At 39.3% G+C, this 16,929-nt stretch overlaps 1 protein-coding gene across 3 annotated transcripts; it reads left to right on the plus strand.

Annotated features, from left to right (window-relative positions):
- Nucleotides 1-142: 142 nt before the first annotated feature.
- Nucleotides 143-12,530, plus strand: LOC105195950 (sialin). Of its 3 annotated transcripts, none has more exons than XM_039456315.1 (8): nucleotides 143-271; nucleotides 8,628-8,953; nucleotides 9,483-9,728; nucleotides 9,982-10,066; nucleotides 10,238-10,455; nucleotides 10,861-11,010; nucleotides 11,147-11,279; nucleotides 11,511-12,530. In XM_039456315.1, the coding sequence occupies exons 1-8, from the start codon at nucleotides 265-267 to the stop codon at nucleotides 11,954-11,956; spliced, it is 1,611 nt and encodes a 536-aa protein (XP_039312249.1). In that variant the 5' UTR covers nucleotides 143-264; the 3' UTR covers nucleotides 11,957-12,530. The 3 variants fall into 3 exon arrangements, with proteins under 3 accessions (XP_039312249.1, XP_025989174.1, XP_011159900.1); XM_026133389.2 differs by lacking the exon at nucleotides 143-271 and adding an exon at nucleotides 974-1,699 and having other exon boundaries at nucleotides 9,483-9,524; XM_011161598.3 differs by lacking the exon at nucleotides 143-271 and adding an exon at nucleotides 976-1,699.
- The last annotated feature ends 4,399 nt before the right edge of the window (nucleotides 12,531-16,929 follow it).

Below are 16,929 nucleotides of genomic sequence, written 5' to 3' on the forward strand. Positions count from 1 at the left end.
GCCCATCAGTTTTAACTTTATAACTATAAAGCTAAAAAAAAATAGAGAGTCTATATATATCTAATTTTTTAGCGGAACAGTAGTCATTTGTCTTTAGCGAGCTCAGCGGAAAGTTTTCTTCAGTTTTTCGTTTACTTCAATTCGGTTGATTCAATGGTCATTTCATTCAGCGTTTTATTTAATCGCGCAAAGTGACCGAAGAGACAGTCGGTGATTCTAGGCCTAATTAATCGTGTCAGAGAGAACATCAGTAGCGTGGTGAATATGCTTGGTAACTACCAATTACAGTCATTAGAACGTTAAAGCGACAGATCAGCGAATTAATACTGACGTTGATTAATCACCACAACGTCACGATAACGCCTGGCGCGTTACAGCGTATCGTTCGGACAACGGTTATCTTCCGTCACTTCGTGGAGATTTATCTCTTCGTGAAATAACGGAGCAAGGAACGAATGCGAGATATTTTGAGCGTGGAATATTTTGAACGTATACTAACCCCTTAACTGCGATATCACACACCGAACACGAATCCACGATATAATATCTAAGGAAAACTTTATGTATATAATTGATATTTCTATATAATATTTGTATAATTAATAACATTATAAGATTGTATATTATGACCACCCGATTATTTTCTCACATTATTGTTGAAATTAAACGAAAGTTCGCGAAATCTGGAATTCAATAAGAAATAACTTCGATGAAGATCGAAAACTAGTTTATATGTTAGTTCATATAAAAGTTAAATAGAAGAAAGCATTTGAAACTGGTGAAAATATTATAAAAAAAAAGGAAAAACAAAACACTGTAGGGGGTTGAAATGCATCATGTAACGCACCCAGAAGTTAATCTTCCAATCCAAAAATCTTTTATATATATCTGAAATGCGTAGAAAAACGTTTCCTTTTTGGTCCGTATATTTCATCTCTCCCTCTAGGCGAACGTTAGACACGAGGGTAGGAAAAATCGCCCGCCCATTCGACAGGACACATTCATCTTCTCCTCGGCGCGACGAACAAAGCACGTCATTGTACACAATCGCGGATGCTCGTGACGTGCGTGGTCGTGCCCCTCTTCATCCTTCTCTTTCCCTCTACCTCTACCACCTCGTCGCTTCATCGCACACAGCCTTCGTTACGACATCGAGGAACGTTACGACGGAACGGAGCGAAACGCGATGCGGGAGAACGACGCAGCCCGTGGAAGACGCTGGTGTCGCAACGCTGACGCTATTGACGGGCCTCCTCTTCGCCGTCTTCGCCTTTCGTCTTCCGAGCAGCCAGCGCCGCGGTTTACAGCTGAGATTTTTGGCAGCGTTTAGAGCAGAGCAGAGCACAGTTAAAGCGCGACGAGCGAACGAGCCAGTTGCATCGCTGGGAAAAGCATTCGTATGAAAAGCAAGCTTTTCCAAAAGTTATCTTCTTGAGAGGGGTTAAAGATTCTCTCTCACGTGTCAAGTAACGTTTGTGTGACATGATGGTTTATCCGTGAAGAATCGCATTCAATTGGAGGAAACATAAGTCTACTCGTGTAGGAGTAATAACAAACGCTAAATTAAATCTAACTTTTGAAAACGTGCGCTGAAATTGAAAAATAATAAAGGCCGGAAAACCAGTGAGGGGCGTTTAAAACCTAACCATCGTTTCACATTATCCCACTGGCGAAATGGCATCCAATCGCAACGTGCGAGGTAAGTCGTGGTAGTTGACATGGGGTTATAAGCAAATGTAAATAAATTTGTTATCGTTTCAAGATCGCAAATAATTTTAACAAAAGTGAGTAGATTAGCAGATAAAAAAAATATATGAAATATATTAATACGGCTCCGTCACATTTACAAAGTAAATGTAAAGAATAAATATTGTAAGAAAAGATTGTGAATATTAGATTATCGTAAATATCATCGAACATCGACACAATTGTTTGAAATATTTATTACAGAATAAGCATAATTGACGCGACAAAAAAGGAAACGCAAGTATTAACTAATAACGAAGAATTGGAGCGGTTTTTGTAGTTTATCTTGTTTTAATATTTTATTGCATTGAAATAGAAATTTATGTTCCGTTATATCAGCATGTGAGAAAAGCAAATCGCTCGCTCGCAAGGTTAATATTTCTTGAATATGACGATAGTACGTATAACGGCATTTTATTTATATGTATTATTCCAAACATGTTACTTTAAACATATACTATTTTAAACATGTGAAATGATATATGATATTTGTGATTTATTTCACAGTAAATTTGTATTACTGATAAGATTCCGTAATTTAATTCCATTAAATTTTCCATCATTAGCACGATGATACAACACGAAGTCATAATTGGTTAAGGCGGCCGTGCTTGTTTTACACATCTGGTATTTTATTTGCACGCGTTGACTTTCCGATTTTAAACGAATAGCACTGAAAAATTAAATATCCAATAATTAAAAAATTATTAATTAACATATAATCTCTGATATAAATACTAGATAAAAACACTGATAAAAAACACTTAATGATAGATCAGATCATTTCTTTTCTAGACACAAACCGAGGTATCATTCAAGTTCAATTTTTAATATCATATTATTTTTTTTAATGATTATTGTTTTTAAAAAAGACTTATGCGAATGCATAACTTCGTCGAAAGGAAATGAACGGATTCATATGTAGACAAGCTTGAGTTGCGCGCGTGTCTCGCGACGGACGGCAACGAACGCGGCTTCCGCTTAGACGTTAATGTATTCTTTATTACGGGAAGGGATGATGATTTGTCAAGAAGCCAGCGCGTAATTCGACGAGGCGACGGTGAATTGAAGTCATAAAAACTTTAGCTTCCTGTATAACATATATATATATATATATATATAAAATTTTATATATTTAATACATATATATTTAATACAAAATTTTATTAAGTTATAATAAAATATATATTATCAAAACATAATATATATACACACATAATATATAGGTGACTACACCATTTTTTTTATAGCTTCCTTATCACAGAAACATACATAAATATAAAATAAGTCAACCTAAATGTAATATAGTCTTAAAGAATAATTAAAAAAATATACAAATGAATTCTCTATTTATACTCAAATAAACAATAAATATTAATTTTATATAACATATTCCAGATATAAAATAATATAAGATAGGATGTATGAAGCACAAAAGAAAAGATGTTAAAGAGTATTAGTGGATCGCTATATTTAATACATATGTATAGAGGAAATGATTGTTCGCATAATCTATGATCTCCCTCTGAATGAAGTTTACATGAAATATAAGTGCAGTCTATCGCGATTGAAAACTCACGATCGCTTTGCCCCGAACCCTCACCTCTACATTTCTGAGGTTAACACGTATTATTCGACGACATTCGTATATGACGTTCGACAGACGATCGCGTATTCATAGTTCAATGCTTATAGTCCACGCAACGATGCACCAGCCTCTAATCTTCGACCAATTAGACGCGAATGCGTATGATGAATCTCATAGATAATAATGCCGTCTGCGACGTTAAACTGGCGTCTTGACCCGAATCAGTATTCCCGACTCACGAAGCTGCAAGTCATCAAACTCGACTTTAAGAAAAACAGGTATACTATTTTGGGCGGCGAAACCGCTATGAATAGCTAACGGGAAAACGTGCACAGAGTTCTAGGTGAAGGTCGTGATAATGTCTAATCTACGACACAAACGATGGCGCACAAAATGTCAATGCATCTCAATGAGAGAGTATGTTTCCGCGAGATCCACGAGCTAGAGCCACGAACATGTTGCAATGTGCTAATGACAATTTTCCATACTTTGACGCTGTACGGTTCGAAATTTTATTAATAATTTGTATAAAAAAGAATCGCGCGTTTTTCGTGCGTTAGTCTACATTAATTTTTTTCTAAAAAAAAAAGGCGGGAATGTTCAATGTTTAAATATTCGTATTAAAGTGTATTTTTTGTACATCTCGTTGCTTACGAGATTTAAAAACTTATTAATGTCTCAATATCAAATAGAAAAATCAGAAGAGCGAAAAAATTCATTTGGTAAACAATTATGTTAGGCATAAAAATAAGTGAAGAAAATTCGGTATTTTTGGGAATGCAAGGGTTAAGCTGTGTCGATTATTGTATCGTGCCGCCAAGTTTTCCAGCTATTAAAACCAGTGTCACGTTATCGAGGTCATCGACGACACAACCCTGCGCTCAAGTGAAACCGGCTTGGTAATCAAGTGTAAAAGCAACTGTAAAAATTGTGATTAGCGATGTCGAGCACTGGTCAAGTTGACCCTGCGCTAACGTGAAGCGATGTGTAATTGACATTAACATGTTCTATATAAGTTTATGACAGAACTAAGTGTCGACCGTTGGTTGTATCGAAAAAGAAGACGCCTGCTATAATTTAAAAATCAAAAATATTAAAATTATTCGTTCCATCGATAATTAGTTAAAACAGTTGCCACTTTGAAGAATTTTAACTTTATCTATCTTCGTCTCAATTCAAAATTATTTCTCGTTACGTCAATAGTCGGCGTCGCTTGGGTTAATTTAATGCGGCGCTTATAATATTCATTAGAATTAAATACCAATATTGATGGGAGAGGAGGGGTCTACAAATTATGTCGAATTATAATCAGCTTCAACATTTCTTATCGATAATTTATGTATTTTGAATAGGGCGCAAACTCACTTGACAAGCTTCAATATTTTAGCTTCGATACCAGACTCGACTTACGATAACGTACATACATACATATATAATTGTACGTGCATTATCAGAATACCTCGTTATTATCGGCGCAGATCACAGTCCGACAAATTTGAAATACTAGAAATGCGTTATGTATCCCCTGCATTTAAAGTAACAAGTCTCATTGCCACATGATCGGGCAGCGTAATAGTCGCAATAGCGGTTAAGTGGATAGCACGACACACGTGGCGGGCGAGCTCTCGATTCAGAAACGTCGTTATTATATCGGTCAGATTGGACTCTTAAATAAGCAGTTCTCTCCAATCGCCCAAATTGCATTCACGGGGATCCCGTCCTCTCCAAAGCAATCTCATATACACGAATGACATACGGCTGATACGATAGATGTTAAAGTGAAAAGTACGACAGAGTAAAACGTCAAACATACAACTGTAACACTGTAATCTAATTATTTAGATCACAAGCAAAGTAAATAAAAATTTATGTAAAGTAAATAGAATAGGTGTGTCAGTGGACAAGCAGAGCGATTAAAAATAACGAGGCATAAAATGACCATTTTCATAATTGATTTCATTACTATCGTCACAAGTTATCGCGTATGAGGTAGCGGAAAGACGTTTATTCGAGTGATTATAAATGAAAAGAGACATTATAATCTATTAAATTTCATAAATCAAATTTCTTCATTTAAAAGAGCCGCAGGAAAACAAAGTCAACTGAAATTTAAGTCTATTAACTCATAATAAATAAAATTATACAAATAAAAAAATAAGATTAACGCTGATAACTAAAATTAAAATGACGCGTGTAATAAAGTTATATTCGCGTTAAATGTAGGTAAAAGAAATATCTTGTTTTTAATATAAAATGCATGTTTCATTAATCAATTAGAAAGCCAGATAAACAATAACAATAAAAATAATTATTGCATGTTAATATTAATACTTCCTTTAGATACCTTAACTTAGTTTTTGTTTCAAATAATTAATTTAAATTTGTTTTCGTCTTGCTTTAATTAATAGAAATATTTTGTAGTATTAATTTGATTTTTTCTACATACCTTTAAAATTAAGAACAACAGCTTCAGATCAAGCTACTTCTTTCAAGATATGTCTAATGTCAAGGTAAATTAAAGGTTAAATTAAAATTAAAATGAATTTTTTACATTACGCTACGTAATGTATAAATAAATATATATGTAAATTAGAAAAAGAAGAATGTGAGAAGCCGCGACGCACACGATTATGAATAATAAATAATATTAATACTAACTTGCTAGTTAAGTAATAGGCGATTTATATGTAAAAATATGGAAATCGATAAAATACAGAAACGGTTTTAACACTCAGGGAAAAAGATATTGATGGTGGTAACTGACAAAGGTTTTATGTATAGAATTAATATGTATAATTGAATAAAGTTTATAATTATTGCAACTAAAGCTTTAGCAATAACCAAACAATAGTTTATTCAACCATGTACATCAATTCCACGTATCGAAACTTATATAGTTCCCTTGTATAGTTGCTATCAATGTTTTTTTTCTGAATGCACGAAATCGCACTAAAATCTACTGGACGAGAAAGAATACTGCTTCCTCGAGATAAGAATGCACCTGCCTGCAATTTCATTAGACCTTACTCACGGTTTTGCGTCAAATACGATGGTTAAAGCACGATTTTGCATCGGCAACGCTAACATAAGTTAAATGTTCGCTTCGACGAACATTTAACTCACAAATTATCCATGCCAACACTCAGTTGCAACACCGCGGCGCGGCTGCGTGCCTTTACAATCCAGGAAATCCGTACACGTATCGATGATCATTCACTTTCGTCGTCAAAGTCCGACACGTACGTTGTGATTATGCAACGGGGCATAACTTATCTGTCATTCGATACATACCGTCTAATCGTTCTCGTCTTTGACTCATTTAGTTACAGCAGAGAAGCTGTAACTGAATGCGTCAAAGATGAGGACGGTTAGACGAAGTAAATTGACGTAGAATCTGCCGGCTAGTCCCGTCGCAGTAAATTTTTAAGCAATTTGTTGTTTTGCAGATAAGTGAAATAAAAAATTCTGCCAAAGTTATAAAGTCCACACGAGTCTATACATTAATTCGCTGCGATTAACGATCTTATCAGCTATTCATTTAAATCACAGAAAATGAGCTTCGTTTCCAATAATTCCCATTGTCGATAATTATTTCTTCTCAATAATAATATCTTCCCACACGTACGCGATAATTATGTGAAAATTGCGTAGCGCATTGCTTTTCGTTTCAATTCGTGTTTCCGTCGCTGCATCGGAGAAAAAAAAGAATCGGTGTTAAGCAGGCCAAGGGGATTTGTCATTAGATTCTGTATGGGCTGGAATTTGATACTTACGAGCATGATTCATTGCGTGTATACAGTAGCATCGAATGCTTCTGCGATAACCTCGGACGCAAATTCGCGATAAGCAAAGTTAAGTATTCGGCTTTGCGGATACGATCGCGTAGCGCATGCAAAGCGGACGATGCAAGGCGACCTAATGCCGACTATTAATATCGAGGACGAGGTACGCCTGTTTGCGCTCCGCGATTAAGTGCGGGCTTGCCCGCTCTTCTTCGCTCTGTAAAAGCTTCTTTCAACCCGCATGGTACATTGACGTAACGTCCCGCGAAATCTGGAGCTTTCGTTACCTCGAAACGCACGTGTCTCCGGACTTGCGAAATCGCGAGACGTGAGCGTAAACGAGGAAAGGGTAGAGAAAATAATTGGCCGGCTTGCGCCATTCTTGAAATAATTTCGGCGGTCTGCCAATGAACGAGGAAATCGTCGAGTGACGGTTATGACCGAGAAGTCCAATACTGTACCTCCGTGACGACTGACGACTCATTAAAGCGAAACAGACGCGAGTGGCCGAGTCTGCGTTGGCGTGAATTGGCACAATCGCGGCGCGCTTTTAATTAATCCATTCCCGCTTGATTCGCGCTACGAGCGGAAGACATTTGTGTAGCTGCATGATAATTCGGGATTCCGTTTATGATAAAATGCGGCGACGATTAGACACTGAGAGAAAGCGCGAGCTCGCACGTTGAAAACCTCCGGAATGACGATGGCCTCGAGATGAACCGCGGTCATTGTGCACAATAGCATCGAGATTGATAATGGACCGAAACTATACGTAGTCGCGTGGATTGCGTGCGGACGTTACGTAAAAATTGTTTACAGCGCTAGGAACATGTGACACAGGCGAAGCCAGGCGCATATACGTACGTCCTGTTTTCGACCACACTCTGTCGACACTAATTGTGTAAAAGAAATCCCGGAATCAATGTCAATGTAAATAAAACTAGCTAACGTCACTCGTGCGCACAAAACGCGCGGAACAACATAGTCTTTCTTAGATTTCAACAAACATATTCATTAAGATTTGCAAAACGTTTGTATGTTTTTATGGAAAACAACTTGGAAAATTAAAAGATTTTAAATCTTATACAGGACATTTATTTAGAAAGTACATCAAACTGCAAAACAAAATCGCAAATGATCGTAAAAATTTATTGTATTAATGTATAACCGTTTTTTTTCTATTTTCATAATAAAATATTTCAAAGAAACTAAACTAATATTAATTATCAAAGCCAGTAATAATTTTGAAGATTATTAGTATAAATCTCTCTCAAATTAAATTATTTTCTTATATATTTTTTTCTGTCTCTTGTACTTAAATAATGTACTTATATTTTACTACATGTCATAAAAATTACAAATATTTTAAGAAAGAAAGAAATAAAAATGTTATAACCACCTATTAATATGCATTAGTTGCATATTAATGCAACGACAGAACGTTTGCGGTCCATTTCAAGCCACAAATGGAACCGCACAAAATACGCAAATAACCACAAATGTTTTTTCAGATTGTCTGTCATGCAGGCAGGTACTAAATATCATGGTGATTCTCGGCTTCATGTTAAACTACATGCTGCGCATGAATCTAACGATAGCGATCGTCTCAATGGTGATACAGAGCAATAGTAGCGGTCAACATTCGCATTCCAATGGATCGGCGTCGATGCCGGATGAGTGCGGTGCTCAGGCGATGATGATGAACGATCTCACCCCGATCAACGACACCAGGACCCCGGTGATCGACGTTAACAGAGTCAACGAGATGAACAGCAGCAGCGGGTTCACAGCATCCCCATTCGTCCGCATCCGTACCGTTACTATGTATAACACACCGGTAAGGAATTGGTAACGTTATTTTTCTTCGTTTTGTAACGATAACATAGTTATATTTTTCAACAACGGTAAAGACTTTAACAATTACCTCCATCGTTTCTTTTTACATTTTAAATCTATTTGTAACAATTTTCGTTGAACATGTGTGTGTTTAGTCTTATCTTCAGCCAGTATTCTTAGTCTGTTATGTTTCAAACTGTTTTAACAGTATAATTTTAAGACGTCATAAGTGAATGATATTGCCGTATACATTTTAAGAACAATTTTGAATTGTATGCCATCATGTTAACATTTTTACACGCAAAATTAAAGGTGCAAAACAATTTTAATTTCGCTGTATTTGTAAATTTAATAAAAACCCAAATTTTTATTCTTTTATGATTTTGTTAATTTAAAATACGATATAATATCGATTTTATTAATACTTTAACTAAAAACCAAATAGAGAGGTTACTTTTTTGTTTAATCCTCTCCTTAATAATCTTTCTTCGCTCAATTTTCCTCAAGTCCAATTCGATTTTTAATCTTAGGGGGAACGAGTCCAGACCAAGTATTCATGGAACGAATATGAGGTGAATATGATTCTCGGTAGCTTCTTCTGGGGTTATATCTGCACGGAATTTCCCGGCGGCCGACTCGCGGAGATAGTCGGTACGAAACGAGTCTTTGGCTACAGCATGCTAGTGTCGAGCTTCATCACTCTGTTTGTACCGCTGTCGGCCACTTTGGGCTACACCATGGTCGTCGCGTTAAGGGTCGTATTAGGATTTATGTTGGTACGTCACTAATTTCATCTAGAAACCATTATTATTAAAATAAATGTACGCATCCGCTTCGTGAGAAACGATCTAACATATGACATCTGAATCTATCGAGTATGTCTCTGTCTTTCTTTTTCTCTCTCTCTCTCTCTTTCTATGTTTGTGCACGCAATCAAATTACGCTCATCAATCAGAGTTTCACGTGACTGCAAACGATCATGTAATCATTATTGACAATCTCTCAAAATTGGTTCGTCTCGCAAATCAGGGTGCCACCTGGCCTGCCATCCAGCCAATGACTGCTCGATGGATTCCACCGACGGAGCGTAGCAAGTTCGTCTCTCACATGATGGGTAAATGATCATGATCTAATTCACGATCGCGATATCCAGGCCAATCGATGCCATAATCGACTCCCGTCCTCGTTTTTGAGGCTTATGCGAGATAGATGCAGCCGTTTTATAAGCGCGACGAAGCATGGTTGCGTCAATCGTCGCGCCATAAACTTGCCTCGTTACTTACAGCCTCGTCCCTCGGCGCCGCGATAACTATGCTGATGTGCGGGTTCCTCATCGCCTCGCTAGGCTGGGAGTCGGTGTTCTACGTGACCGGCGTGATCGGGATTATCTGGAGCGTAGCGTGGTTCTTGCTGGTGTTTGACTCACCGTCGCAGCATCCGCGCATCAGTGCGGAGGAGCGGCACTTTATCGAGAGCGCGATTGGAACGACTACCACTGCTAAGGTTGTAGTAGTGGAAGGAAGCGTCTATTTTAGTCTTAGAATGCATTTTATTCTATTTTAGTTTCCTCTTCGCATTTCCAATCTATTTTAATCTTTCGAAAAATTTTGTCCTCTAAAATAAAATATCATACAATGTCTTCTGAAATTCATAATTTTGTTAATTTTAATCTGAAATCTTTAATTATTATTTTGGAGGTAAAGAATCTTTCTTACTTATTTAAATTTATTTGAACTCACTCTTTCTATTGTTTGAAAAATACGAGCGATCAACTTATTAACTTAATAATATAAATCGGAGCAAATTTAATTTTTGAAAAATCTCTCGGTTGAAAATCTTTGTTTTATGGTTAATCTCTGCAAGATTTTAATCGACGTTCAAAATACTAATGCAGTACTTTAACTGTAGCCTCTGCCGATACCGTGGCGCGCGCTTATCACTTCGGGGCCAGTTTGGGCTATCGTGATAACGCACGCGTGCAGCGTCTTCAGTTACCATACCATTGTCAATCAGCTTCCAACTTACATGAAGTACATCTTGCACTTCAACATTAAAGAGGTATGTGCCAATTATATTAGTGAGGCAACCCTTTTTATTTCGACGTTGTTTCAATGATACATTTCAATAGAAATGATATTCAATGGAAGCACTTACTATGGAATGGAATACATGTTAATGAAAATTGTATTTGCAGAACGGCCTGTTATCCTCGTTACCTTATTTAGGCAAATACATTTTTGCCTTAGCCACGTCCACCTTGGCCGATTACTTGCGCCGCAACAACAAGTTATCGGTGACGGCAATACGTAAAATTTTTACAACGTTAGGTGAGTAAAATATTTTTACAATTGTTTTTCAAATATTTTTATATCTCTTGTCTAAGTAATTCGTAAGACGCAATCAAACATTTTTTTTATTAATCAAGCATTTTTGAAAAATAAAATTAGAAAAGTTTCAATAGCGTCTACCATCAGTAGCAGTCAACGTGTTGATTAAGTATTAGCCGTTTGGATTAAAAACAGCTTATTTTCAACTAATAAAAAGACTTTGATTTCTAGCTGTGCTAACTCCCGGCATCCTCATGGTGATCCAAGCGTACTACGGTTGCAATCGCGTGGCGTCGGTAGCCGTATTCACCATCGCTCTAACAATAAATGGCGCCGTAACGGCCGGTTATCTCGGAAACGGTCTCGACATCGCGCCCAATTTCTCCGGGACTATATTTGGCCTCGCCAATACCTTCAGCTCGATAGGTGGTTTCCTTAGCACCTTCATGGTCGGTAACATCACGTATCAAAATCAGACCTACACACAGTGGACCATCATCTTTTGGATCCTAGCGGCCGTCTATTTCAGCGGCTCAGTGACATTCGTTATTTTCGGTACCGGCGAGTTACAGAGCTGGAACAATCCCGTCGAGATGCACAACCACAAAAAAGAGAATGGGACCACCGTGGAAGACGGCGCCGAATCGGTTCCACTCAAGAGCAAAATAATTTCGTAACGATTTGAGCGAATACGCTTAGACTCTGTTAGAAATTTGCGAATCAAATGCGGCGATAACGTCGATTTTTTTGTGACACGACATATTCCAAACGAAACAGTATTCGTTTTTATTATCTTCGAATTTTAGGACTGGTCGATGAGACCTATCAGCTTGGCAATAGTTCGCGAGACAGTTTTATTTCCTAAACGATGTTTCGGAAGTTGTAGCTTAGAGATTTGAAATATTGAGTAATTTTAATTTTTAAAACCAAATTGATCTATTATAGTTTAATATTTTTTTTTTTAAATAACATTAGAAAGAAATTTTTTGTAAAATCAAAGATTTTTTAAATAATTTTTATTTAATTATATTCAATTTTAAGAGATCGCTTTCTAGTTTTGCCAAGCTTAGGGTTGATTGATGTAGGATAATTGAGTGCGTTTTTACACTCATTTTCTATTGATAGTATATAAGTTTGCGCAGTTACCAAAAGAGAAAAAAAAGACACGCGGCTAGAAGTATCTAATAGGAAACTCAGTGTTCATTCGATATGACAAGTTTTTAAATAAATATACAATTTTTAGCAAATTTATATCAAATGTCTTTTAACAATAACGACTATGCTATCAGTCCAAAGATTCAAGTAAGAAAGAGCTTTACTATAAAATTAATAATTTTATTAAAATGTATACATTATTATAAATTAATAATACCATGACACAGCAAGTTAACAACTGATTTAATATAATTTTTATAAAAAAAAACGCGACTTTTGCAATAGCTTGTACATTTAGTCATCGACGTTAGTAAGAGTCTAGTCGAGGATACTAAAGACAAAAATAGAATCTCAAAATAATGATTGTCATTAATGATACCAGCGCAGTATCTAACTGATCAGTCAGTTAAAATTTTAGAACGCATGTTGGTAAAGAGACCCAACTTCATCAGTATTGCCATCTATCATGAAAACATCTTACTGATTGTTACGTCAGTATGTAAGCTACTGCCGAATGAAATAATACCCACCAAACACCAAGTATACATGTAATGCAAATGTTGATTGTAATTTCCCACTCAACAACGTAACTGTTACATACTCTCGTTACATAATATTGTAGTTACGTTGTTGAGTGCGAAATTACAACTGACATTTGTATCGCATGTAACTTGGTGTTTGGTGAGTTGTTGCTTCTTCGTATGTTTCTTGTCCAAGAGGTGGCGTCGAATGCCTGAATAACTACAGCAACGCAGCTGAACCAGTGCCTTTTAAATCATCGCATTATGTACCAAAAGTAGAACTTAACAATAAAACAAAAAGGATTTTTTTATTGATATTTATATTAAACTCGCATAGGCTTGACCCTTGGAATACACCCTTATTTAATTATCTCGCTAAGAATTCTACTGAATCTTACGAAATCTATCCAAATCGAGAATAAATTTATCTTGCAAACCCAAATTCTTTTCTAGCTCAAAAATGCTCAATTAGTGTTAAAAGTCAATAAAATTTTTATTTATCTATAATTTGTGTTAGATTTCAAGACGGAATTTTATTTATAACTTTACATGACATGTATTTCGATATATATTTTTTATGTACACATATATGTATTTTCTGATGATTCTTCAGATGTCTTCAAAGTATATGGTATATAAAATCATAAATAAAATTTTATCCTGAAATCTAACGCAAATTATAGATCATTCAAATATTGTCCTTTCAAAACCAATTGGGCATTTTTGAGCTAGGAAAGAAATAGCGTTCGTGAGATAAACTTATTCTTAATTTAAGTAGATTCGCGAGATAGACCTATTCTTGATTTAGCACATAAAATGGAACTCTATCTTGAGTTCCGAGACGAATTATTGTAGATTGTCTGGAGCAGGTGTCGAGTAACTCAAGCCCGCGGCTTTTGTTTCTCGTGCGTGAAGCTTTGAAATCAGCTCGCGTTGGCTTGAGGTGCTCGAGCTTCTTGGCACACTGCTGCTCGTCCCATCGTCATCCGCATGCCGGACGTTGCTAGACGCCTGCTGACGGCGGCGGCTCGAGCGGGAGCGGCGTCCGGCGTCAGCGCCGTCGCGGCATCGTGACGATGGTCACAGGAAGGAGTCAAAACGGCACGGCGTAGCCGCGTCGCGGTGGCCGGCGTAGGGGCGCCGCGCGTTGCGATGGTGCTCGCCGTGACGCGTGGCGCTGCGGCGCTGCGCCGATGTGCCAGGAGATCAGCTGTCTGAGAAGGTTCCCCCATGCTTCCGTCTCTGTCACTTCTTCGCCCGTACTCGCTCGGTCCTCGTCGAACCTCCGTTGCCCGCTCGCGTTCTTCCGCGTCCTCGCGCTGAGACGCGCGCACGAGGAGAACCACTCTCGTTCTCCGCCTCGCATGCATCGGTACGCATCCCGGCAATTCGCGCGTTTTAAAGTCAAAAGTGAGTCCTGTATCGGTATGATACAGGACGAGAGACAATCTTGAGGGATTTTTCCTTCGCCAGAGAGAGTGTAAAAGGAGTTTCGCGCGCATTTCCGAAGAATCAATTGCTCCATCAGAGTCGTTGAAATCTCGCAGTGACGAAGCTTCGCGCCGACGTTCGACATGCCTCTCCTCTCGTGGCTCCTCGCCCTTTGGGGCGGAAACAGTCAGAGGAGGGAAAAGCTCTGCGGTCGGAGGACGTCGCGAAAGAGAAGACGGAACAGTCAACCACACGCACGCACGCACGCACGCACGCACGCACGCACGCACGCAACAGCGGCAGAGAGCGCGGCCGTTAGGTATGACGGTAGAATCTCCGGAATTCGCGGACTGCAGCACCGAATTCAGTTGCTATGTCGCGCGCAGCGGGCGAACATGAGCAGCGCGGAGCGCGCGGAGCGCGCGCCGGTTTGCCGCGCGGGACCGCCCGCTCGCACGAGCCACTACCGGGGAACACGTGCTCGAAGAGCCCGTTCGGTCGGCGCCGCGCATAGACAGGGGAACGCCGCGCCGACGGAATCAGGGACATGCGCGCGCGTACGAGATTGAAGCCGTGGGGGAGAGAATAGAGAATGCCCGGAGCGGGAGGCGGTGAACGCCCCTATCGCCGAGAGCGGGAGCGGGACGACGCGGCTAGCTCGGGGCTCGGCGTACACCTCCAGCCACCTCATGCCGGCCTGCTCGGTTGTGATTAACTAAGGTTTAATCAGCTTTACAAGCTAAACTTCCTTTGTCGACATGCACGCGCATGATAATCCGCCGGACTATCTCGTCGGACCGGCCGGAGGCCGAAAACACCTCCGGCGCGTCGGGGGATCCTACTAATATGAATACGACGTCGTGCGCGTCAACGGGAGACGCGCGTTGTCCCGGTCGCCGGCTCCGGGGATGGGACCCGCGATCGTCGTCGCTCCCAAGTACACTCGTCGTGCACTCGATCGGGCTTCATACGGTCCTAATACCGAAATTCGCGGGATGTTAGATGCAGTCTTCGTGACGCGCTGAGATGTGCCAGAGCGCGATCGCGGATGGCCTAGTGGCAACGCGCCGTCTGAGGAAATCGTACCTCGCAACAGCGCACTCTTGTTCAATGCGAGAGCGAAAGACATCGCTCCTATTCGTTTTTCCTATGAATATCTTTGCGTTATTGCTGCGCGTAATGGAACTACGATCTTTATTTGCACCGCAAGCCTCTCTCTTTCGATGATAAACTCGGATGAGGTGGATGTGCATACGTCAAGTTTAATCGTCGACATCCAGCACTTGTTTTCAAATATCAGAAATTATAAAATTGTGTTATCTATTCGATGAGGGGAAGGGGGAAGTATTTAATTGTCGACAATTTATCAATAAAACAATTGTCACGGGATAACAATTTATCATTTCGAAAATAAGAGCTTCATCTCGCGGAAGCGTCACGAGTAACAAACGACGACCGCGCAATACCTTCTGTCGACATTGATCTGGCGACGCGAAGGCCAAGAACTTCTTGCCTCGCATCGCTTCCTGGTTCGTCCCATCGCGACATCGTCGCTCAATATTCGCCGAGACGAATCGTACGCGGTGGGATGCGCTCTTCAACGGTGAAATTATTCGCATTCTCTGTAATACCTTCCGTCTTGTGATCACGCAAAAAAAAGTTAATCCTCCAACGAATATCTTTCAAGAACCGAGGTCGTGGATTAAAAGCATTACGTGCGTCACGAATTACCTTCACGATTGTTAAAATCAATTTTTCACATTCATAAAAAAAAAACAGAATATCAAGTTTGAGGACTTGCAATCACACGTTTGTGACTTTCTATTTTAAGAAAATCTTTTTCTATATATTGCACTTGTTCAAAATAATATGTAATTGTTGAAACTCTTGCATTTTCCTTTTTTCCCAGTACGAATCAAGCTTCGTCACGATAATGATCGTCGATAAAGTCTCGAGATATGTCAAAGATTGCTGATGGCTCCAGATAACTGATGGCTACCGTGCACGTTGCTAAAAGTACAGCTAATCCGACAGTCGTGATCAAAGTGAGGAAGAAGAAGCGAAAGGAAGTGGAAATCTCGTCGGAGGAGAGAGAGAAAGGGAGAGTAAGAGAGAGAAAGAGAGGCAAAGGTTAACTCTCGCACTGGGTTATTAAGGGTTCGCATAATAACGTGTTTGCGAGAGCGCGCGGTTGCACGCACCGCTCACGAGGTGGAACATGGCATGGCCCCCGGGGTGCTCCCTCGGACCCAGCATCTTCCAGAGCCTACGAAAGCGTCGGCGTGGCCGCCCCCGACTCATGGGAACGTCCTCGGGGCAACATAGGATCGACGGGATCGCGCAGCCGTAGAACCGCCGTCGGAATTTTTCTTAGGAACTTATTAAAATCTAAAAATCCCTCATTAGAATTGCGTCGGAGTCGATTGGGACGATTGCGCGTCGTTTACAAACCCCAGATAGTTTCGACGAAGTCATTATAAATCGATCGCGATATAAAAAAATAATTGCAGGAACGATACTGTCATTAAAAGGTTGCAATTATT

Source organism: Solenopsis invicta, chromosome 12 (genome assembly GCF_016802725.1).
Source record: "Solenopsis invicta isolate M01_SB chromosome 12, UNIL_Sinv_3.0, whole genome shotgun sequence".
In the NCBI taxonomy this organism is placed as follows: domain Eukaryota; kingdom Metazoa; phylum Arthropoda; class Insecta; order Hymenoptera; family Formicidae; genus Solenopsis; species Solenopsis invicta.